We start from the raw sequence: 27,288 nt of genomic DNA, 5'->3' as shown, positions 1-27,288 counted from the left end.
ATGAGATCGTTACCCATTGTAATACACGAGACTCCCTATATAAATCTGCACAGATTACATTTACCACACTTCTGCATTTTATTTCTTACAAATTCTCCACTGCTCTTACATCTGTCTCCAGAATTTCTTTGGTTTTATGACCCTTTTTAAATACAAAATGGAGGTCCTTACCTAATTTCCTATCTATTTCTGTCTTGGTCATAAGAAGATACCATTTTTTGTGATAGCTCTTTTATTATGCCTGCATCACTTGAATACTTCAATAACACAGCATCATTGAGTCTTTTATTAAACTAAGTAGCCAAGTCTTCATTTAGACTCGCTTGCCAGTGTGTTTTCTACCTTCTGTATAGTTTGTAATAAAGTGGGAAATCATTTATTCTCCTCTTAGTTCTTGGTCAATAGTCTCTATCAAATTGCCTGAGTATACCCTGTCTTGTAATATCCTCTTTAAATGCATTAATTTCAGGGAAACACCCACTATATCCCCTGTAGACTTATGAAGCATTGGAATTTATAATATATACAGTACTGTAAACTGCTTGGTCAGTAACGGTCAGTAACAGATGTGGTCACCCTTAACTTCCATGGGGATCATTTACTCCCTTCTCATTGCATAAGTTGTATTTAATGCAGACTCAGTCGTTCTGCTGGTGTCCACTCCCTTTTAGTCATTTAGCATTAGGTGAGACACCCCACTCATGAACCAACAATGGCAGCACTGTTACCATACAGGTTATACTCCATCTGATGGGGGGACATTGACTCTTGAGCATGTGGTAAATAAGTTGGCAATGTAAAAATCAAGGCTAGGCATGTTTTTCTTGTTTGTTTATTAAGCTAATGCATTACTGAATATGGGTCTATATTACTACATTGAAAGACCTTTGTGTCAAACACCTCTCCATCAACACAAAACAGTTGAAATTCACTTTCATAAATCACAACATTTTTCCCAGGGCAATGAAACAATTGCTCTGTACCACAATGGAACACACACTGCATTAAATCAAACCCACTCAAGTCGGGGGCTGCTTCCCCACACCCCCATAACTATATATACTCACTTTAAGGTCACACTACAGTGGATAAAAGGGCAAAGTTGTGGAGTTGGCCAACTACTTCCTAACTCTGGGAAAAATTCCACGATTCGCAAAAGTGAATTTCAATGGTTTTGTGTTGATGGAGAGGTGTTTGGCATAAAGATGTTTTGACCTAGTAATATAGACCCACTGAATACAGTTCTACATTTCGTATTACTCAAAAAGAGCCATCTGAAACTACTTGAGGATAAAAACACAGGGATGAAAAACCTGAACTATTCAGAAAGGCTTGATGAATTCTCTTTGCACTTTGCTTCTAACAAGTTACCAGAAGTAATCCCTGTCTAGTTTATAAGGCAATTCCTGCAACGACTGTGTAAAATAATATGCCTGCAATGTATATCTGGGGAGCTAACTCCAGTCTTGGGAACATGGGAACCTAATAATATCTAAAAAGTAAAAATAAATATTAATAATAGCAAAATATGATGGATATATTAGAACACCTTCTAAGATTACAGAAGAAAAACCTTTCCCTTACAATCAATCAGAACTCTGCGATCAACATCCTTCAAAAATAACAGACAGATAAATATAGAAATATAGGCAGATGTACAAAATGACAAGTGGGTTTATGGCAATCAAGCTTCATGAAGGTCAGTAGGTCATAAGCTTGTCAGTCAAACTTGAGAAACAATAATGACATAGAATCTCAGCTTACTGTACTTGGATACATTCAGTTAGATAACTCTGTTTTCCATGCTGATCCCTTATATAAATCATGCAGTACAGAACAATCTGTTCAAGGTAAACTGAATGCTAAACTTTGCTTCTGATTAGTATGTTAGTCTTGCAGTCAGTAGTCTATGTCTATTTCCTGAAATTAAAATGCATGGTGTGAATATTCATCAAGAGCAACAAATTAGAATAACTTTTTAAAAACCTATCTGACTATATTTTAATATGCATCACTGGTGCCATGGTGAGTTATTTCCTAGTATTGAAGAAAAAATAAGGAAGTGAACTCTCTCCTTCCCATAGAAGTTAACGAACCTCTGTCTGCATTTAATGTCTATTGTTAATATGCACATTAATTGCCCGTGTAGATGAACCTCTTCCCTGCACCTGTCTGGCCCATTCCAAAAGATCACTTAAGGGGATCAAATGAAATTTATAGTGTCTAGTCTAGCAAGTGAAAACCATGTAATAGGATATTTGTGCTAACTTTTTCAAAAATAGGAGTTTGCATTGTTTGACTATAACATTATTTGTGGTTGCGATACAGTATCTTACAAACAAGTATCTGAAAGCAAAAAACAGTTACACCTCAGAGGTCTTTTAAAAAGAATGATGGAAGCTAGAAGTCTGTTAAAGGGAGAATCTGTGGCACTGAGAATGCTGATTTGTGTAAAAACTGGGTAGACAGTGAAACACCCGATGTGGTAATGCCATCTGTGGAATTAATGGATTTCCTCAACAGTAAGATGTAGGACATATATCTGATTATGTGAGAATAAAGTAGGCAAATGTATGGTAGTCTTTTGAGGGAATGCTTGATACAAAGAGTAAAACTACCTGCATAATATGGGCTTATTGTGTCTTACTGCCAGAAGTGGGGTTCTTTCTGAATCCCTGGGTAAGTGTATGACTGGAAACTGCTGCCATAATTTGCTAGGTATGAGTCACTTTTTGGTTTGACAAAAGACTCGTCTACTGAAAAAGTAATTTACACAAATGTGAAGATTATATTTTGTCTTGCTTAAGATGCAGTACACCTATTTCTTGTCTTTCTTTTTCCTCTTTTTCTGTTAAGAGCCCTATCATTACTAAGTGCCACAATGAGTGTACCCACTTTTTGGTACATCTTTTGCTGGGCTGAGCACATTTTGTACCCTTTTAATATGTTTTTTTTTCTGCCAGTACTTCATAGGTTTATCATTTGCATAATTAACAATGCTTTATGGCTTAACATTATTTATCAAATAAATTGTTACAGGCAAATTGCAGATATAAATTCTATTTGCTTGCTGTTTACATGTGACTGAATGTACAGCCAACCATTCCTGCTGTATAGTGACATATAGAGAAGTTGTGGCATTCCTGTGACAGACCAGTTCCAGATAATAGCTTTCCTAGCTGAATGACAAAGTCAACACATACATTCCCATCTTCTTTGCAGAAGCCTACCCACTGGTACCATTACCTGTATCCAGTGTTCCCACTTGTTCCATGGAGGTTACAGCTGCCCACTGGTACCATTACCTGTATCCAGTGTTCCCACTTGTTCCATGGAGGTTACAGCTGCCCACTGGTACCATTACCTGTATCCAGTGTTCCCACTTGTTCCATGGAGGTTACAGCTGCCCACTGGTACCATTACCTGTATCCAGTGTTCCCACTTGTTCCATGGAGGTTACAGCTGCCCACTGGTACCATTACCTGTATCCAGTGTTCCCACTTGTTCCATGGAGGTTACAGACAGGTATTTATACAGTAGGCAGAACCCTACAGTCATACCTCTCAGTCTGTTAGTACAACCAGTGTAGACAAAATCTAAACTCATGGGAGAAGAAAGGGGAAAAAATAAGGGTAGAATTCAATATGGCTCTTACAAATTGAGAAAGTTGCTAGTATAACAGAATTTGTGTTAGCATGCATTTACTGAATGATATGACGTCTTAAATAAATGTCTGTCATTATTTAGTGACTTCAATCCTTGGTGGTTTGCGAGAAAACCACACATTTTATGAGGAACAGACCAAAAATAGAAGGCAAAAATCTGGATATTCTGCAGAAATCTGGACAGTTGAGATGTATGCCTAGAGCTGATTTATTCCTGACCAGAAATCCCAGTCAGCCCATTTATTTCTGCAGCAGTGAGAGTCAGGTAGTAAAGAGCTGGCTAGCTAGCAGGTTGTGCAAAGTGACGTAACTCAGGATCTCTCTCAGTGACACCCTAGGGCTTCATCTTGCTGCCTGACCTTGGGATGGTGTGCATGCTTACACAAACACACACACATACACACACACACACACACACACACACACACACACACACACACACACACACACACACACACACACACACACACACTACTTCCAGAGTTCACGCTGCTTGGCGTCCTGTGTCTGCAGGGTCATATTCTGTATGTGGTGTAACACCCAGTGTTCCTCTGAGGTGTCACAGAAGTGATGAACCCAAACCACCTCCATCCCTCCCTTCCTTCCTAGATTGGAGAAGCTAGCAGTGTCCACTCACTTCAGTCCTCCCAGGTACATTTCCTCCAGCACATATATGTATAATCAAACACAGATCACTGCGGTACCATTAGGGATCGTCCTTCTAAACTGTGGCTGGGTAAATCCATTGGTATATTAAAGTCATGGAATGATATAGTGCTCCAATATAATGAAAAGAACTAGGGAAGGAACCTCAATTAGTTTTGTCAATATAGCCAGCTGACAAATGTTCTATATTTTCTAAATGTACTGCCTCAGTATTTGGCGTCTTCTGTGTGGAGACATGCGTGAATGGGCGTACCTTCATTGAAGGTTGTGCATCAGGGCCGGCAACTCGGCACGTAAAAATCTACTGCCAATCATTAGTGGACCAGAGTTCTGCTGTGGTGACCCCTAACCAGGAAAAGCTGAAAGAGACAACAACAACTGGCTCAGTATTTTACTTTCAAATTCCTTGCCATTATTTATTTTACATTCTGCTATATATTAAACAGTAGCTGTAATGAACAAAGACTTTGATAATTATGATGCATAACCAAGAGGACAAGTTACTCTGCAATTTGTTTGCCTTTAATAACCAATCTAAATTGTATTTTTAGTTGTCTTCTTTAACAATAAACTGTATCATAAAATACTAGCAAAACAATATAAATTAGAAGCCAAGCACAAAAGGAAATGATCAGTTTTCACAGAGGTGGCTTACAGCGTGTCTACAATTGCCTCAGTAAAAATGTTATTCCCTACACTCAAGCAACATTTTTATTATCTGCAAGAATATCATACAGTTTTATTAGCTTCAGTTGTTTTCATTCTTTTTGGTTCTATTACAATATAAAGTGCTTCGCTTCATCATAAATGTAAAAAAAATAAGAAAGAATGAGATGGTAAGAGGTACAGCTGATAGTAAAGGTTATGGTATAGAGAGACAGAAAGATGGATTTTAGAAATGTGCAAGAGAGAAGCAAAAAAAAAGGCTGGTAAAAGTAACGAACCAAGAAGAGAACGTAATCAGATAGGTAGGAAAGAAATAAGGAGCGAATGTATATGGCATACCTTGCATTGATAATAATTTTAAAAGTAGTGCTGGAAAGCTGTGTGCCCTCAGCTGGAGCGGTATTAACCTGAATGGAGAAGGTCAACTCATTCTTTTCAGGTGGGACATTGTACTTCAAAGTTGTCTATAAAACATATTAAAAAAGCATTACTAGATGAACATGCTGTAGCAGTATGGAAAACAAAAATCATTTAAGTGTTTTCAAAGTCTTATCAATGTCCAGTACCCACTTTCAAAACTGGCAAAAACTGTTCATTTATTTCCCTATGAAATATCCTTTTTCTTAGTGAATAGCAATTTATGTGGATAATAAAGTATATGGTATTGTTCATTTCTTCATTGTTTTTACCAAGAATTAGCTGTATTAGTCCTGAATCCTGGCTGTCATGGGACTCACCTTGAACAGTGTCACTGTAGGAGGTCACTTAAAGCAAGTTTAGTATGGTTAGATGGGATCTGTTTCCCTAACTAGGTTTTTTGCAAGTGAGGTGACTTCAAGGGGTCTATATTACCTTGTCAAACTTTCACGTTAGCAAACGTCTGCTCAATGAACACAAAACAGCGAATGTTCATTTAAGCGAACATTCACATCCATGAATGGTTTACTCAGGGAAAGGAGTTAGTTGGTCCATTCAGAAATTTGTGCCTTTCCCCACTGTAATACAATCTCGGAGTTGGTATATATAATTAGGGGGGTGGGGAGTGCAGCTCCCCCACCTGGATGGGTTTGATATACTGCGGTGTGTGTAAATTTGAAGTGTTGGCCAAGTAACTCTGTTTCTTGGGTAAACCATTCATGGATGTGAACGTTCACTTAAATGAACATTCACTGCATTGTGTTCATTGAACGGACGTTCACTGAACTGAACATTTGACAAAGTAAGACAGACCTGACTTCCAATGCCAACACTCTATTTTGCAACAGTGCAAGTCATGGACTAACATTTGTTAACATGCAGTTATTTTCCTTATGTCAGACTATGATTTAATAAGATCTGAAAATTAAGAAAAAAGAAGACTTAAATCCTGGAAGATGAAGTAGTGATGAATCTAAAACTCAAGAACACGCAAAATAAGAAAAGGAATGTTGTGAACGAGAACATATGCAAGAGGAACAAGGTAATATGAAGATGGTCCTCCCACAGGATTTTAATGAGTATTATTTGAGAATAATATTCAGGTGTTTAGTTTGCAAGTAAGTTTTCTAAGTGCTGTTGGAACCCTTTCATTTCTTAGTGGTTGCAACAGTTTAAAAGTATTTGAAAGTATAAACTGTCTACAGAGTTCATGACTATGCCATGAGGAAGTATGGATGCCATGCCGGACACCCTCACCAAGATGCGGATGCAATCAAGGTGCCCACTGAGTCACTATCTAAATTCATGAACCTCCACAATCACTGATGTTCAAGACATTAAAACAATAACAGCAAATCATAAAGAGCAATTGCTCAAGTTATAAAAGTGTTTCAGCAATCAGAAGATGGGGCTTATGGAGTAACAGGCATGTATAGCCAATAAAGTCAAAAGTATCACACACTTATAGAGATTTGCACACTAGTTAGAAATCAAGGTAGGTGACTTTGAAAATTGTGTATCATAGTAACTTGAGAATAACTGTCCTACCTGAAAGTGTAGAAGAGACCAATTCACTCCTTTTCTTAGAAAGTTACTCAATGCACTATCTACTTCTTATCCAGCAGTACTTGACCAAGACTGTCCACCTGTTTCTAAGGTGTACAGACACTTGATATTCAAGTGTCTGCATTTTAGTAACTGGAAGCATATCTTTTGAAGGGATAGAAAATGTGGGAAAATTTAAAGATTTCTGGTTATCCAGTCAAACTAGCCCTGGATTACAGTCCCACACTATTTGCAAAACAAACAAACAAACAAACAAATGTCCCTTGCTTCATATCTGTGCTAGGACCAGAAGCTTAGCTTCATGGTTCAGCTATGACTTATACCAGGCTTGTGAACTGTAATGGCCCATAATTATTCTCGTTAACCATGCAATCAGATGGGGAGGTTTTCCTGAAAGAAGGGAAAGCTACAAATTGTTTGTTTTGCACTTTGGTATTGAAGGGTATAAGGATAATGAAGAAGAGATGTGATAGACCTAAATAAGTGCCTTCCTTAAACTATCTAGCTCATAGGCTTCAAGGCCATTTAGATCAAGGGCCATGTAAACCTTGTCAATAGCCACCTTCAAGCTTTACCTCCTTCTGAAAGAGAAAGAGGCCAGTTAGTCCTGGGGCAAACTTGAGAGCTCCCAGCCAGTCATCTAATATTAGCCTGAAGGAAGATAATGAATTACATTGTTTAACCTGCAGATGAACTTTATTCTGGGGAGGAGGGAGGGAGGCATTGGATGATGAGTCTGTCTGTCTGTTACATTTTATCTGCTGATGGAAGTTTAAATCACTGGTTCTAGCATTAGCTAAGCTGTTTAACTTATTGACATATACAAGGTCAAGGACCACCAGACCACTAATGGCATGATACAGGTCCCCCATCAAAAGTCTATAAGACACAGAGTACAGGGACAAGGATTCCACTCTGTCCTGGCAACTAAGTTTATTAATACCAGCAGTCTTTTTTTTTTAGGAACCTCTAGGACTTTTTAAGTTTGTCAATATGTCAAATGTGATACATACCATATGGAGCACTGCACTGCATAAAGGATCTGACTGCTGTTGAATAAGCAAGCTATTTGGAATTGGACAAAATACTTTTGGCTATTAGTTGTGCTAAGTAGAAGGATTGCCTGACAACAGTTGCCATATGTTGATTAAATGATAAGGAACTATTGACACAAGTGCTCAGGTTTATGACTACATTTTTTTATTTTGTAAGGTTGTACTTTCTGTATTTTATGTTGTTGGTAACTCCTGTTTTACAAAAGAAACAATATTACACTTTAAAGCATTCAATTTAAGCCTGTTTTATGTACACTGGATTTTAACTAAGGTAAGCTCTTTTGGAAGAGTACAGGTATGTGAAGGGGTTCAAACAGTTGTATCCAATTTGCAGCTGTCTGCAAATTGTGTTAACCAGAGGTCCTTGTTAATATTTTTGAGACAAGAATAATATAAGTTAAACAGGAGGGGACCCAGTACAGATTCCCTAGGAAATTCTGCTGGTGACCTTAGGACTGTCTGAAGAAGGGCCTTCCATACAAATTATGTATTCAGCCAACTGGCTATTCATATTATTATGTAAGGATCTCTGCAAGGATCTGTATTATCTGTCTTTAGGGATGTCAATTTCCTTATAATTCTGGTATACGTTATGGTATCATGTTGCCCTGCCACATATTATTAAATAAAGGGTGTTTAAGCGCAGTGGTACAGCGGTAGCATTGTTACCTCACAGCAAGAGGTTCTTCTCTTCAATTCACGGCTGGAGTGCCTTCTGTGTGGAGTCTGCATGTCCTCCCCGTGGTCGAGTGGCCTCCGAAAGACATGCATGAATGGGCATGCCTTCGCTGAAGGTTGGGCATCGGGCTGGCAGCTCGGCACCATAAAAAATCTACTACCAATCATTAGCGGACCAGAGTTCTGCTGTGGCGACCCCTAACCGGGAAAAGCCAAAAAGACAAACAATGTCATAAGGGGGTTAAAAAAACTTTACTTAAGACAAAGGGAAACAGACATTAACAGAAAAGAAAACACACCATATTAACATTTTTCCATTTACACACATTATACATTACATATGTCTTCTTTCTTTATAGTAACTGTCCTTCAGTCCAACATTACAGAATCTGCTATGTTCCTGCCTTCCCTTAAAGCTCACCCCTTCTCCTCCCAAACGTTCTCTGCAAGTACTGTTCCCACACATTCTGTTTATTTTCTATGTAAAGTGCTCATTTACTTTTCTAAGGATCCCTCTTCCAGTTCTTGTATCTCTTTTATAATAGTACTTCAAAGAGAGTTGCTTTAGACATTGATTTCCATCTTCTAGTAATTGTCGTTTTGCTAACAGAATTAAATTTAACAAGGCCTTACTTTGACTAGGCAATTCAGATCCTGTGTTGCAGCTCAAAATAATAATTTCCTTAATTATAGCCATTGGCTCAGTCAGTATTTCTAACAGAGTACTGTGTAAGGAATTTTTAAAAGCTGCCAACTCATTACACCCTTAAAACATATGTTGCCGGTTATCTCTTTCTTCCCATCACACTTCCAACATTTGCTACCTGCCTGAGGAAAAATTCTTTGAAGCCTGCTTGGGGCATAACAATACCTATGCAAACACTTAAAAGCAAACATCCTAAACCTCATGGAATTAGTTATATGCAAACACTTAAAAGCAAAAATCCTAAACCTCATGGAATTTCTTACATACTTAAGAACCATACATATGTCCTCCCATTGTTCCATTGTAAATGGCTTTTTCAGTCTCTCTTCCCAATCTCTTTGAATCTCTTCCAGGTGGTTCTTATAGGTGTAGTGCACTATTTTATATTCCCTACTAATTATCCCCTTTTTAACAGCAACTTATATTTTAGATTCAGCTAAAAACTCTACTAGATCAGGTCTTTCACTTAGGATTCCCCCATCCTTTTCTCTTTGCCTATATTCTGATATTAATCCATAGTAGGGAAGGCAGTCTCTAGCTTACAGTCCGTGCATCTTCATGGCCTCATCCCACCCTATTACTTTTCCTTCTCTAATTATTTGCTCCCAGTACATTAGTTCTATGCAGTGGCGTAGCTAGAGTTTGTGCCACCTGGGGCTGTCTTTGAGTTTGGTGCCCCTCCCCTTCACAAAATCATGGTCAAATGGGGCCCCATCATACACAGCACCCCCCCGCACCGCGGCCATTCTAGTGTCCCATTACTTGGCAATTTCTCCCCATTTACACTGTAATGTACATACTGCTTTATGCTTGACTTCTACAATGATTATTTGTATTTCATTTAAAGCTTTTATTTTAAATTTTATAGCACAAACACTGATAGACATCTGCTAAACAAAGTAATACAGTCTCACAATGAAAACAGACTTACAATTAAAACTTTTCTGCCCTTGAAACTCAGATTCATTGAAACAGCATTGAAACCTACATTCAAAGAAAATGCATCTGGCCAGTGGCAGATGCAGTTTACCTTTTGGGCTGTTTCCAAATCATAGGCCCCTTGCACACATATTTAGGACCACGCAAACATACATGTGTTCTTTGATTCACCTTCCTGATCATATTAAATTATATTCCTTGTATAATACAGCAAACTTGTTAGAGCTTATTTTAAATTTATTGTTTTTAACATTTTTCCAGTAAGCATTGAAAATGTGTGAACCAATAATGACAAAACTGCACAAGTCAAAACATTTCATCATAAAGGTCGACTCAAACTTCTGTCATTACAATCCACCAATATCAGTAAATATACACAATCTCTGCAGAAGTAAAAGTTATCCAAATAATTCCACATTAAAGAGATCTGTAACTAATGAAGAGGTTGCTGATAGCAAACAACTTCCTATTTCATTGTTTCATCTACAAATAAAGTGTCTACTGTCCTTGAAGAATAAATTATCTGTGTCACATTAAAAAAATTATAAACTAGTAATATTGGAATAGGGAATGGATGGCAACTGATAACAGGTTTATAGTGACTAGGTATCTCCTCCAAAGAATGACATTCTCTGGACTGCAGTATCCACCCCCTTTAAACTATGACACAGTATCAGTACTCCATCTACATTATGTGGGAGAAGAACCCACAGCCTTCTGCATCAAAAGCAAGTATACTACCTGTTGCACTACTAACAATGCAAACAGACTTAGCATAAGCAGTACTAAACTTTTTTCCCTTGAAGCTCTCAGTTCCTTGTAAAATTCACTTGACACTAAACTATAGCTGTCAACTTTGCAGCACAAAAAGTCTGGAAAAAGACAAAATTTATTGGGGGGGGGGGGGGCAAAGGCCCAAACCATTTTACACATTGCTTCTATAATCTTAGTAGTAAGTTGCTAGGATAAAATATTTTGTGTTACCTTGCGTTTCCTGAAAGAGAGGAAGACTGAAATGTAAATGGCTATCATTATTTCTCACTGATTTACCAGAAAACCACACATTTTAAGAGGAGCAGACCAAAAGCATGAGCCAAACATTCCAGACATTCTGTGAAAATCTAAACAGTTGAGAGCTATGGACTCAACTCCTTGAATCACAAGCGGTGGTATGGGTAGAGAATTCAGGCTCTTGTTTCTTGTACCTAAGGTACAGGGTTTGAGCCTAAGTAACACTAACCACCAGGTATACATAACCGGGCCATTTTAGAAACACACACACACACCTTGGTGAAGCACACCTACACACACAAACCCACACCCTGGTGAAGCACATCCTCACCTCCCTTGGTGAAGCAGATCCACACCCCCACCCTCCCTTGGTGAAGCACCCCCACACCTGACACACTCCCTTGAGGAAGCACACCCGCAGTCCCTTAGTGAAGCAAGCGCGCACACACACACACACACACACACACACACACACACACACACACACACATACACACACACACACACACACACACACCCTGGTGAAGCATGCACACACTCTTGTGAAGCACACACACACCTTGGTGAAGCACACCTACACACACAAACCCACACCCTGTGAAGCACACCCACACCCTGTTGAAGCACATCCTCACCTCCCTTGGTGAAGCAGATCCACACCCCCACCCTCCCTTGGAGAAGCACCCCCACACCTGCCACACTCCTTTGGGGAAGCACACCCACACTCCCTTAGTGAAGCACATGCACACACACACACCCCGAAACACACACACACACACACACCGTAACACACACACACATACACACACACACACACACACACACACACACACACCCTGGTGAAGCACACACACACACACACACACACACACACACACACACACACACACACACACACACACACACACACACACACACACACACACACACTCTGGTGAAGCACACACACACACACACACACACACACACACACACACACACACACACCCATACCTTGGTGAAACACACTCACACCCACACACCCCCGCCCTCCCTTGGTGAAGAACCCCCACATCCGCACACACACTCTTGGGGAAGCACACCTGCACTGCCTTGGTGAAGCACGCACACACACACACACACACACACACACACACACACACACACACACACACACACACACACACATACACACACACCCTGGTGAAGCTCACCCACAACCCCTTGGTGAAGCACGCCCACACCTCCACACCCACACCCCCTTAGTGAAGCACACCCACACCCTCTTGGCGAAGCACACCCACACCCCCACATCTGCACACTTCCACCCCCACACTCTCTTAGTATAGCACACCCCCACCCTTGATGAAGCACACACACACACACACACAAAAACACACAAACACACACCTTTGGTGAAGCAGCAAAATTAAATGATTGATTGAATCACACCGTTGGTGAATAAACAGCAAAATGAAATGAGTGAAGCGCAGTTCCATTGGTAGCAATAATAAGCAGCAACATGCTAATTGAACACACACAGCAAAATCAATTCACACTCCCCTTACTTGGTGAAGCAGCGAAATTCCATCACACACCCACCCTTGGTGAAGATGCAGCAATATGAAATAATTGAAGCAAAGTTCTATTGGTAGTAATAATAAACAGCAAAGCAAAACTCTAATTGAACACACGTAGCAGAAGCAATTCACAAAAATGACTGAAGCAAAATTCCATGAAGGAAGAAAAAAGAAGCAGTATTTCCTCTTACTGTACTGTATTTAAAATTGCGAGGGCATGTCAGGCACGTCTGTGTGACAACGCATGCATAGACATGAGTGACCCGCTACGGGACCGTTCTTAAAGAAGAATGACTGCCCTTAAAAACAGTTTCATTTTTTCATTAACTCATATATGTGACAGTGCCAAAAGTGCTGCCTGGGGCAGACCCCCCCCCCATGTCAAATGCTTTCTCTGCCTCAAAACCAACAAACAAAAGCAGTATTTTCTTACATTCTGCTTCCCTCTTGATCATCATTGTTCAATTAATGTTGTCACAATGATTCATATCTATCAATTTTGGCGACAACATTGCCACTCTTTTAGCTAGTATAGACATAAACACTTTATAATCATGCTTTAGAATTGAAAAGTGTCTATATGAAGCTGGGTCTGATGAGTCTTTACCATCTTTGGGTAAAAGAACCCCCCCCCCCAGCTTTCTTCTAAGATGCTGGTGTTTCCTCTCCTTTTAAAATACTGATAAACAACATTTTTCACATCTTTTATCACTTTCTTCCTTCCTAACTTCCAAACTTCAACAGGGATGCCATTTGTTCTTGTAGACTTTCCTGCAGATTGGTTATACATCACCATTTTTATCTCATTGTCTCCTATCTTAACTATTAGTTGTTGAGTCTGATTTACCTCTAACCTTGGCATAATTAAGTTTCACATAAATATTTCCATTAGTGCTCTTTTTTGATTTTCACATTTCTCTGCTTTATATAACTTGTCAGAAAATTTCCCAAATACCTCTCATTCCTCTATAGGATCTCTGGTTATTTTTCTTGTTATAGGCTATCTATGTTTGGTGATGATCTTTTCAATTTTCTGCTACCTAAGTCATTGTACTAAAAGTGTTTTTGCTCTGGAGTTGTAATTAATATATAGTTGCATAATAGCAATCCTTCTAAACTCGTGCATATTATCCAAATACTATCTTATTTTCTCTTTAGCACTCTGTAGTTGCTCCTCTTCTTGGTTTATGAAATTCCCCCTTATTCAGTAATCCTTTAACTGTTGTCAGCCCCTCTTAAATAATTCCTACCACTTATTTGTTTTATTTCTATCCTGGTTTTAAAACCCATTTTCATTTTATCTCACTCACTATCACTTCTGAAGAAATTTCTGTCTTCTCAAATAACTCTAGAATAATTTCCAATGCCCATTCCTTAAATTCCTCTCTTTTGCCAGTGTCTAATTTTTCCTTAATTATCCTGCATTTTTATTTTAGTTTTACCAGTGCATAATCTAAATAAATGCTCATATAAAAAAGTCAAATGTAACCCCTGAGCATAGGATGTAACACCAGCAGATAAAATAGAAAGTAATCCAAACAACCAGTAGTGCTGGTGTCAAACGGCCTTGAACAGAACACTTCACTGGTAGTCACCAACAGAATTGTATAATGCAAGGAAACCCCTCACAAAGTCACTCCAAATAATCAGACTTCCAAAAATCACCACGCTAATGCTAGCAATGTGGAGCAGTAAATCCTTTAATACACAGTGAGCGCTTTCGCCATGCGGCTTCTTCAGACTGTTATACGGAATAGTGTTCCTGAAACATAACTTCCTGTGGACATTTGTATTGAGCAGTCCATTGCTGAGCCTGTTGATATTCACATCCAAATAAGATATACGCTCTGTTGAGTAATTTAAAGTAAACCTTAAAAATCCTGTTGAACTATTCATGCATTCGACAAAGAGCAGTAATTCCTCACTGTTTCCCTTCCAAATAAAGAAAAGGTCATCAACAAACCTGCGGTAGAACCCAACATACTCCTGGAACTTGGGGAATAATATGTAAATTCTGTCCAAGATCCTGCTACTGAATTCATGTCTTTCATATCAAATATTTTCATAATTTTCTTCAGAAGACTACCCTGTTTTTTTGGGTCTATATTATGTCCTCGAAGTGGCATTTCATCAAACTCCTTTTCATCAACCCTTAAAATGCGAACTGTCATAACAGTGAATGGCCACAACAGTAATTTCTTTCCCTGGGAAAGAAATCGCTTGGCCATCCTTGTTAGTTTGCTGTTTTCCCCACTGTACTGCGATCCTGGAGTTGGTATATTTAGTTAGGGGTGGTGTGGAGGGCACAGCCCCCATGTTGAGGGCGTGGGGGGAGAAGCCCCTACTTTGTAATGTTTGTAGTGACGTGTTCATCTTTTTAGAGCAAGCAATTTCTCAGGGAAAGAAATCACTGATGTGGCCATTTGCTGTTATGACAGTTTGCGTTTTAAGGGTCGATTAAAAGGCATTCGATGTAACATCTCTTTCAGGATATAATATAGACCTGTTTTGTTATATTTCTCTTCTAGGTCCTCCTGGTACAGTCTCTCTATTGCAAATCAATTTCCAGTCCCTACCTATAAGTAACACTCCTTGATGAAAGCTGATTTTTTCTGTCCACAATTCCCAAAAGTTCTATAATAGCAGCTTTATGAGGAATATAAATAGGTCAGTGTAATCCTCATCCTTTGCCAATAGACTCTTAACTACTACAAATCAGCTATTATACTACACTGTAATACTGAAATTGCCTGCTACGCTGTGCCTGTAAAATCCAAATTTTATTGCTGTTTTCACTGTTTAGCAAGCTTTTTTGTTGTTTTCACTGTTTGGTAAGTATTTACTGGTATTTTTTTCACAGTTTCAAAGCTGTTTTGCCTGCTCTTGTTTTCCTGCCAAGCAGTACTTAATTAACTGACCTGTTGACTGTTTAAATCATTCTTTAGAGCCTCCTGGCTGATTTTCTGCTGTTGTAAATGTTTTCAGTGTCTCACTACTATTTTTTCTGCTGTGTTAAATATTCTCTAGTATTTCCCACTGAAGCTAGGGTAGCTATTAGCTGTAGCATATTCCAGATCTAGGCCTGCTGCTTCTGGAACTGTTTGTAGTAGTTTGTTTGTTCTGAGCACATTTTCCAGGCCATCTTGGATTGGAAGGGGCCTATCTGCTCTTTTGTGAGAGAACTGTGTTGACTGGACAGTGGGACCTGACTAGTAAAGGGAGGCCAGTCTAGGGCTTGGAATAAGCATCCTTATTGGTCCTTTTGAATTGTGTTAGAATTTTTTCAAACTTTTAGCTTCTGGTATTTAGGCCCTGCATTTGAGCAGGTCTCTACTTGTTTGTACTGAGCTGAACTGAGATGGGCTTCCAGCCATAACTCTGAGCTGAGATACCAGATTACTAGAGGCTTCTGGGCTTCCAAAAACATAAGTTGCCTACTTTCTCTTTTTTTGCTTATTTATACTATTTACTGCACATTTTTATTGCCTGACACCTACTTTTATACTGTATTTATTTACTGTGTACTAAAATATGCTGTTTTACTGCAATTGCCTGCTACATTGTGCCTGTAAAATTGAATTGTATAGCTGTTTTTACTGTTTAGCAAGTTTTTTTGTTGTTTCCACTGTTTGTTAAGTATTTACTGGTATTTTTCACTGATTTAAAGCTATCTATTTTGCCTGCTCTGATTTCCCCTCCATGCAGGACTTAATTCACTGACCTGTTAACTGTTTAAATCATTATTTAGAGCCTACTGTCTGATTTTTCTGGTGTTTTAAATGTGTTTTTCAGTGTCTCACTGCTATTTTTCTGCTGTGTTAAACATTCTGTAGTGTTTCCCGCTGAAATTAGGGTAGCTATTAGCTGTAGCATAATCCAGATCCAGGCCTGCTGCTTCTGTAACTTTTTGCAGTGGTTTGTTTGTTCTGACCGTGTTTTCCAGGCTATCTTGGATTGGAAGGGGCCTATCTGCACTTTTGTGAGAGAATTGTGTAGATTAGGACGTGGCTAGTGCTTGGAATAAGCATCCTCATTGGTCCTTTTGAATTTTGTTTTTTTCAAGTTTTAGCTTTTGGTATTTAGGCGGTGAATTTGGGCAGGTTTCTACTTGTTTGTGCATCACGCAGTGCTGTGAACTGCCGTGCAATTGTGTGCCAAAGCCGGGCAGCTAAATTCAACACATTTTCCCTTAAAACCCAGGCAGAAATATCCATTCGCCAAACTCCTATGTAATAATTTCTGAAAAAGCCACCTGTACTGACAACAGTCTTCAACCTAGCATTATGGACAGTTGGATTACCCTTGTTTCTCCTGCCAACCTTGTTGACTTGTGTCTCTTGAGGCAGAGTAGCAATTGCCTTATATACACAGACAACCATCTACTAATAATAATGCAATCTAGTACAGAATCCAAGACATGTATTTACACCAAGCAACTAGAATCCATGCTCTCTCTCACTCAAAACAGTAACACAGAGAAGGTTGTCAACTCACCCACCACTACATATTCACATAATACCACTCACTACTCATACATATACCACTACTCAAACACATAGTACGCATCAAACACATAAATTCACATACGTGGAGGTTCTCCCGAAAAATTTACCAAAACACCAGAGACCTCCAAAACATGTCTGCTACAGCTAACACAGTCTCCACAGCACCCATGACACATACCAATGCCAGTGTCTTACCCAGCAAGCCCATAAGGTGTAACACTCAAAAACCATGTTTTCTTGCCATTGGAGACTCAATAGTGTGACACATGGATGTCCTACTCACTAGGTTGGACAAAGAGAAAGTCACAGTCAGCTGCTGGTCTGGTGCCAGGATTTACCAAATCATGCATGCACTCAGGTCTCTCAGCAACAAGTACCATTATATCTATGTCATAGTTCATGTTGGTGTGAATGACCTGAGACATACCTTGCTGGATTATATGAAGAGAAACATGGTCGAGCTCTCTGAGTATGTATCCCAGGCAGGTATGTCCCTAGCCTTGAGCAGCATACTACCCTCACCTAGAATGATGCCACAGTATAAACAAAAAATGAACGATTTCAATAATTGGCTTAGTTTTTGGTGTCATTCCAAGGGTTCCAGTTCCTGTCTGCTTGGGAAGCCATGGTCAACAAACCTCACTGCTTTGCCAGAGACGGTTTGCACCTGGCACCTCTAGGCTTGCGGCTGCTGGCAAAGGTTCATGCCTCCTCCATAGTGCCCTTTTAGGCAAGGTCTCAAAAACAACATTATCAATGTAAAATTAACCAGTCTGAACAAAATAAGGGTCATGCTGCTAAATGCTAGGTGCTTAAAACAAAAACTGCACTCCTTGGAAGCACTTCTATCACTAGAAGATGTAGATGTCTGTGCAGTCACAGAAACCTGGTTTAAGGCCTTAGACAGTACCCCGGCCCTGCAAGGTTATAATGCCTTCCACACCTTTAGACCACAAAACGAACATGTGAAAACTAAAGGAGGCAGTGTTTTGATATATATTAAAGATAAATTCACATTCTGTCTAGTTAGATTAGACAACTCCATGGAGTTACTCCAGGTCCAGGTTACGGTGAGTAAGACCCCCATTCAGATCCTAGCCAGTTATAGATCCCCCTCCATGGGTCACAACACCCACTAAACCTACTTAACCAAACTGAAGACAATCTAAATGTTACCGAACACACTTGTTATGGGGGATTTCAGTTATCCTACCATCAACTGGGAAACCTACTGTCGCCCTAATGTGTTGCACAAAAGTTCCTTGACTTTGTGAATTCAAATGCCCTGGAGCAAATTGTCAATACCTCGACAAGTGGAACAAACATTCTAGATCTGGTCCATACCAACATGTCAAACAAGTGCATTGTTGTGACTGTTGGACTCTCATTAGTTAAAACTGACCACAAATAAGTCACCTTTGAACTGACACTAACAGCATTATTCACAAAGTGTGAAATTAGACTAAAAAATTTACCAAGGCAAACTATACCCTCTTGGTGAAGGCATAAATGCATTCCAAGCCCCAACCCAAGCTGAAAGTGGTAATTACGCCAAAGCTTACACTAATGCACTTTACAGTCACTTGCATAAGTGTATAAACTCGGCTGTACCAGACAGAATCAAAGCCACAGCTCAAAGTAAAATCAAGCTGCCATAGTGGACTTCCAGCATCAATAAACTCTAAAATAAATGTAAAAAGTTGGTGTCCAAGAAAACAATGACAAGGACCTAACAATAGAAAAACACCCTCCTCAGCCTTAACAGGCAAATAAGACAACTTGTCAAATCCTCCAGGAGCTCCTTTGGGAGAGACCTAGCAATTACTGCCAAGGATAACCATAAGGCGTTTTACTGCTACATATGTAACCTAAAGTGTAGGACCCAAGCATGTGCAAAACTAGTGGTCAGCGGTATCACACACACTGACCCACCAGAGAAAGCAAACCTGATAGTGGATAGGTTTGGCAAAAATTTCACTCTTTTATCCCCTCCTAGCTTACAACAAACCCTCCCCCAAAACCATTTCCAAGGCAAAGAACACGGCCTCTATGGGACCAAATGACATCCCAGGCTGTCTTCTAAATAGGCTAAAAGATGAACTAGCTTCACCGGTAAGTACCCTTTTCAATCATAGCTTAACCACAGGCTTTGTTCCTATGAGATGGAGAACAGATACAGTTATTCCCCTCCACAAAAGTGGTCTAGCAACAGACCCAGGGAATTACAGACCTATAAGCCTGATCAGCCTCATCTGTAAGGCCATGGAACATATTATTATGGACCTTATAAAGAAAGACATAGGTGACCTCCAAACTCTGGATCCTACCCAATTCGGCTTTGTGAAGGGAAGATCCTGTCTGTTAAATATGGTGGATTTCTTCGAAAGTGTGACCAGGGCCATTGATGATGGCAAATCTGTGCACACAGCATATCTTAACTTGGCAAAGGCTTTCAACACAATCCCACATTCAAGCATTACTGATAAACTTAGCAAACTGAATGTAACCCCCTTTGTTGTATGATGGGTTGCCAAATGGCTCACAAACTGGACACCCACTATCAAAGTGGGTGACCCAACATCAACCAGCAGACCTGTTACCAGTGGGTTGCCACAGGGGTCAGTGCTGGGCCCCCTACTGTTTGGTATATGCTTCTCAGAAGTTCAGGTCAAAACCAAAGGGTTGTAGTTGACCAAGTTTGTAGACGACTGCAAACTAGGGGCAATCATTGAATCCCCAAATTATGTCAGTATACTCCAGGAGGGTATCACAGAGATGAGCGACTGGTGTATTAGTCATGGGCTCACATTGAATGCAAAGAAATGCATCATCATTCCTTTCAGCACAAACAATGTCCCCTCACATTATCAAATCAGCAAAAATACTTGTGAGTACCCATGAAGTGGTAAGGGACCTGGGATCACAGTTTGCCTGCGACCTTAACTTCCAACCACTATGTGTCTACCATTGTAAGGAAAGCTTTCCACATAGCTCCCTTGATTAGTAAAGGCATCACCTTGAGAGCAAATGAAGTTATAACCCCCCCTATACTCTGCACTTATCCAGCCCATAATTGAGTGTAACTCCCCATTCGGTATGTACCGTATTAAGCACCTGTGGCAATTAGAGTGATTTGAGAGGTTTCTAACAAAGAAGATCAATGGCCTCCATCATGTGCCTTACAGGGACTGACCAAAGTCCTTGTCACTCTGTATTGTATAGACTTCTTAGGGGAGACCTATGCCTGGCCTACAGAGCAACCCAAGTCCCAAACCTAATGAACTTACTGCATATCCGTAAATCAAATGGGTGAAGAGAGTTTCTAGGGAGTGGAGCTTTTTTGTTTAGACTCCTAGCATTGACCAGTAAGCATACCTCTTAACCTGGAAACATCAAAAATCTGGACAAGGCCCATGAAAAATAGGTACAAATCTGTATGCTGATTAACATTTAATTTGCATACATAATTACATAACCCCATCCACTCCAATAGAATTGCGGGATACTAACTTTCAAGTGCAAACTGAAGGACAGACAACCAAAGTATGGCACTGAAGTCCCCATGCAGCCATTCCAATGTCCCATTACCTGGCTATTTCACACCATTTACCATAAACACTAATGTGTGCATACTGCTTTACTTCTACAATGATTATTTGGATTTTATTTTTACATTTTGCAGCACATCAATGCACAAACTAACAGACATCTGATAAACAAAGCAATACTGTCTCACAATGAAAATAGACTACTTGGCATTAAAACTTCTCTGCCCTTGAAACTCACACCTTCTTGAGGATATTGTTATAGTTCACTTCAATCCCTTTGACAGTGATACAGAAGAAGTATAAGCTGGATCAAGAAAGGGAGTGTTCAGACATAAGACGTTACAGTGGTATCAATACCTGCTAATTAAAGCCCTCTCTTGCAAACCAGCTTTAATTAATTTGAAATGCAGATTCATTGTATGTCTCATCTCTGGTACATATAAATATATATATATATATATATATATATATATATATATATATATATATATATATATATATATATATATTACTATTTACAAAAAGAAAAATACAATAAAATTTCATGAAATGTACCCAAAAATACAGTAGTACTTTCTGTTGCAAAATTTCATGAAAGAAGCATTTCATTGATCAAAAAAAAAATCACACTGCACATAAATTAGAAATTCAGGGACAGATTTTGCTTTTGTTACATTTATAAACAGTACCATCTGCTAGAGAACTATTTAGGTGAGAAGCATAGCTTTTTATTATTATGAATAATTTGATTATAACTGCAGTTAAATCATATCTCACCTTCCAAGACTTTTAGTCATGAAAATCTTGTACTTTAGCAGTAATTAACTGTATCTATATACTCAGGTAAGATGGTATGAGAATGCATAAAGCTTGTGGTGGTTTCTTGTTCCATTTTGCACAGCTTATCTTTAAGCCTTCTTTTTGTCATCATAATTCCAATTTATTCAATAGGCAGCTTCAGTATGTATCATGTACTGTCATTTACAATATATTTTAAGTCACAGAATTGTTCTGTCAAACTTAACAATTAACTTTAATTTGTTGTGTGCTTCAATTCCTGGTACTTTCAGCTACTCTGCATATTTAATATGAAACACGTTTCAATGAGGTACTGCCTAAATGAGATAAACCATAACATATTTAAAAGGAAAAATGATTTCAGCTGCCAGGCTTACATGACTGCAAATTGTGCTCATTTTGTAGCTTGTCTGCCAAGTCATCCTTTCAGTTTAGTATTAAAAACATTTTTTTGCAGTTGTTTTCTTCGATACTGTTGTTGAGTCTTTCAGCTTTTCCCGGTTAGGGGTCGCCACAGTGGAACTCCGGTCCGCTAATGATTGGCAGTAGATTTTTACATGCTGAGTTGCCGGCCCTGACGCACAACCTTCAATGAAGGTATGCCCACTCACGCATGTCTCCACACAGAAGACGCTCTAGCTGAGAATCGAACAGGACAATGTCTTACTGTGAGGCGACAATGCTACCACAGCACCAACATTATTTTGCAGTAAGGCAGCTCTGTCTGAAGTATGATAGCAATTCAGAGTTATTTTGTATCTTTTATGAGTAAACTATGTATTGCTTTAGCAAGTAGCAAAGCTATAGTCAGCATTTTCTTATGGTAAATGCATCTTAGGGGATGTATCAGTTCAGTCAGTGAAATTTAGGTAGGAATCATACAAATCATGTGCACATAAAAATGAGTGGAGTTTAGTATGATTATAACAGAATATGTTACAGGCACAGACACACTTCCTTACACGAGTCTTTGTATTCCCCCAAACAAAATGAGCTGTCTCCCTTCATTACTTGAGTCCCCCGAACAAAACCAGCTGCCTCCTATTGTTGATTTGCCATTAATCCAATCTGCTCAGTCTTTGTATTGCCCTGAACAAAACAAGCTGCCTCCCATTGCGTTAATCCATTCTGCTCACTGCTGCCGTTCCCGCTCGCATTTTCAGTCGGAAATGATGATGTGAGCTCCTTGAGCTCAATTCTGACTGGCTGGTAGCCCTGATGGAGCTGATGTCATCTCGCATGTGAAGACGTCAGCTCCGACAGTGCGATTTTTGAAAAAGTTAAAATTATAAAGCAAAAAAATCAGAAATTAAGGGGTGCCACTTGGGAATCGTGGCATCCCTTCATTTGGACCCCAAAACTCGGGAATATCTGAGTAATTCGGTATGGTTGGGAGGTATGCCAGTAAATAATACCTTTAGATATCTTGGTTTTAATTTGCTATGTCGGAAGTACTTTCAGTTTGGTATTGCCTAAAAGAGGCACTATGGAGGAAGACAATGTTTTAACTAATATTAGAAAGCCTAGATGGGACAGATGAATAACGAACTGCTTGCTTTGCACCTTTACATTTTGCATTTCCTTCAGTAAAGAATGCTCAGAACTCTCAAGATTAATAGCTTGCACCTGCAGTCCATATAGCTCTACTTAATCACTGTATATTAATCAGATCAGAAAATAGTAGTAGAAGTAGTGAACTTAAACTGATCTTAAGTAAAAAAAAAAAAAAAATTATATATATATATATATATATATATATATATATATATATATATATATATATATAAAATTGTACAGAATTACTAGGTTTTTGAAAGTAATCCAAGCAAGGCAGGCAGTCTCTTTCCAGTCGAAAATCCTTTATTAAGTACACAGACAAGCGATCCAAGAAAAGCAAAAATACAGTAATAGTTTCCTCACAAGCTTTCTAAATATATATATATATATATATATACATATATATATATATATATATATATATATATATACACTTTTTTATCAGGCAAGAGAGTGGTTTATTGTGCTGTAAAACAAAGTGCTATTGGTACACATGTTAAATTCACATCCCTTTCCCCATCAGTGTGAGATTCGAGCTGGTCCTGCCCTACTTAGTAGCTATCATAATAATATAACCCTTACGTACTTTAAATAAAATTTATAATGATGTGGTACCTCTTATTTAACCAGATTAAGTAGATTATTAAGGCTGTGATTTTATCCAAGACAATATACTACATAACTGGAAATATATCAACCTTAGTCCATTTGGCAATCCAAAAAAAAAAAAAAAAAAAAAAAAAAAATATATATATATATATATATATATATATATATATATATATATATATATATATATAAATATATACACTTTGCATGTAAAAAATCAATTGTAAAAATCATATTCTATTTTCATATCCTATTGTTAACAAAGATCACTTTTGTCCTTCTAGACTTCTTCAGGTCTGTGTACATGAACCCTAAAAACTATCTATAAAAATATTATTGTATAATTAGTTAGTATTGTTATTACACATCATTTTGAATAAAGTGGGGGAAAAAAAGAGAACCAGAAAAAGAAAAAATAATAAGAAAAAATGTATGATGATGGAAACAAAATATACACTTAAATTACAACTGATTTAAAATGGTATTTAAAACCAACTGGTAGAATAAAATAAAATAAAACAAAGTACACTTTTAATTGAACAGTAGTAGTTTAGTCCAGGCTTCCTAAAAGAGTTCAGCTTTATTTGACACATGAGTTCATGTTTCTCCAGAATATTCAGGATGTCTCCTTCAAGATAATCCATGTCTATGCGATCCAGAATCTGGAACTTAAAACCTTTGTGTCTTTTATGAAGAGAAAGGTGTTTGGCTACTGCATTATTTTTACATCCAGAGCGGATTTCTGACAGATGACATGAAATCCTACGCTTGAGTACAGTCTTGCCCACATAGAATGCATCACATCCATTGCACTGTGCCCTGTAAATGACTTTTGTAGTGTTACAGTCACCCCCTGCACTGGTCTTAATGATTTTCTTTAAATAGGGGCAATAAAACGATCTCCTTGCTGTATACATATACAAAATGTACAATTAGTTTCACATCTTTTAGTATTTCTCTCATATGGTCTAGGTTTAAATTCAACAAAACTTCTAATGTTCCTGGCCTTCCTATAAACAAAAGATGGGGCTTCACCTAAGATGCTAATCAGAAAAGGATTTCCTGTGATGATGTCCCAGTTTTCTTCAATAACATTTTTGATACTGTGATAATCCAAAGTGTATGTCAGGATGCAGCTATTTTTGCATTTGTTATTGTCTGTGGAATTTCTTAACATTCTCCTACTGGGGAGGTTGAGTGAAGGTGCTTCAGTCCTCTTCAGTTCTATAATGGGTTCCAGGATGTTTTTTAACATCTGACTTCCATAGCCTCTCACTAGAAAATCATTCTCTAAGTTGTTCAGGTTTATCAAAAATGGTACCATTTCTGTGGTAATTCTAGCTAATATATAGCCCTGGGACTTCACTACATTATACTTGTTTTTTGTAGGATGTAGACTTTTACTATGGAGTTGGTTTTCTGAATAGATCAGTGGTGATTCTGTTATTGTTGGTGTCCTTGGAAATCTGCATATCTAAAAGTGTTTGAAGTATAACTATGGGAAGAGGTAAACTTCAAGAAGGAGGAAGGAGAAAATTACAGTCAGCTGCCTGTTGGGTGCCAGGATTCGCCACATAATGCATGCACTCAAGTCACTCCACAATAAGTACAAATACAACACTGTAATTGTCCATGTTAGAGTGAATGACTTGAGACGTTCCTCCCTGGACTATATGAAAAGAGACATGGAAGAGCTCTCGGATCATGTCGCCCAGGCAGGTATGACCCTAGCCCTGAGTAGCATCCTGCCTCCGCCCAGAATGATACCACAGTATAAGGACAAAATGATTGACTTCAACAATTGGCTAAGCTTCTGGTGTCATTCAAAGGGGATCCAGTACCTGTCTGCCTGGGGCGACATGATCGACAAACCATGATGCTTTGCCAGAGACGGTCTGCACCTCACCCCTGGGATTCAGGTTACTGGTTAAAGCTCTTGCCACCCCTATAGTGCCTTTTTTAGGCAAGGTTCAAAGGACAAAACCACCACTGTAACAGATACAAGCATGCAAAATCTGAAGGTAATGCTACTCAATGCTAGAAGTCTAAACCTCAAAATGCGCTCTCTCGAGGCACTTCTAAAAATGGAGAACATCGATATCTGTGCAGTAACTGAGACCTGGTTCAAGACTCCAGAGAGCACCCCTGCAATACCAGGCTACAGCTCTTACCACACTTTTCGGCCACCAAACGAAGACTGAAACACTAAAGGTGGAGGAGTGTCCATATTCAAAAAGGATAGTCACACCTCCAGGCTAGTTGTCCAACACAATGCATCTGAAATTCTCCAGGTGCAACTAACACTAGGTAAGATTGCAATCCAAATTTTAACTTGCTACAGATCCTCCACCATGCCCCAAGATTCTCACTACACCTTTCCAAACATACTGGAAAATATTAATATACAACCAAACACCCTAATACTGGGTGATTTCAACAACCCTGCCATTAACTGGGAAATCTACTCGTGTACCAACACCTTTGCCCAATGGTTCTTGGAATTCATAAATTCCAATGCCCTGGTTCAACTAATCCATAGTCCCACCAGGGGCTCCAATATCCTAGACCTGGTCATTACCAACATGGGAAATTGATGCTCCACACCAGTGGCCACCCCCTCATTGGTCAGGTCTGACCATAAGCAAATCACCCTTAACATTCACATCCCACCCCCACACCCCAGTAAGGAAACCTCTGTAAAAAACTTCTCCAAAGCCAACTTCATGCTACTTAAGTCAGAAGTGACAAACTTCATGGCACCCATGCAGACGGGAGCTGAAAGTTTGACTGCTGAATCCTACACTAAGACACTGTATGAGCACATCCACTTGTGCATGAATAGTGCCATCCCAAATAGAACCAAGATGCTCTCCTCCAAAAAAAGGAAGCCAGTCTGGTGGTCCCCTGCCATAAACAAATTCTACAACAGAAGGCAGAAACTGTTGCAGAAAAGAGGAAAATCCAAGGATGCAAAAAAACTCCCTTATCAGCCTCAGTAAGAAGCTGAGATCCCTCATAAAATCCTCCATAGCTAGTTACAAAAATAAAATTGCCAAAGATTCCAAAGACAACCACAAGGCATTCTATAGTTATGTCAAGAATCTAAATGGCAATGGTCAGATCTGCTCTGAGCTACAACAGAATGGCATTAAATATACTGATCCCAAGGATATTGCCAATATCCTGGCAGATAGAATTAGTACCAACTTCACCCCCTCTCACTCCCTAAAGGGCCCATCCTAATACCAAAAGATTGCCAAATTCCAGTAAAAACAGCCACATAGGTAGAAACTGCACTCTCTAAAGTTAAGAATACAGCATCCATGGGACCAGATGACATCCT

The 27,288-nt window shown here is 39.0% G+C and overlaps 1 protein-coding gene across 1 annotated transcript in view; it reads right to left on the bottom strand.

Moving 5' to 3' along the window:
* Positions 1-27,288, bottom strand: part of LOC122808690 (alpha-2-macroglobulin-like) — a 1,814,690-nt gene that overhangs the window by 180,220 nt on the left and 1,607,182 nt on the right. Inside the window, exon 31 of the mRNA XM_044079678.1 lies at positions 5,337-5,461. Coding sequence (XP_043935613.1) covers positions 5,337-5,461 — 125 coding nt within the window. The remainder of the gene's footprint in view (positions 1-5,336; positions 5,462-27,288) is intronic.

Source organism: Protopterus annectens, chromosome 8.part0 (assembly GCF_019279795.1).
Source record: "Protopterus annectens isolate FY-2018-M chromosome 8.part0, PAN1.0, whole genome shotgun sequence".
Classification (NCBI taxonomy): Eukaryota; Metazoa; Chordata; order Ceratodontiformes; family Protopteridae; genus Protopterus; species Protopterus annectens.
This window is presented reverse-complemented; position numbering and strand designations above follow the sequence as displayed.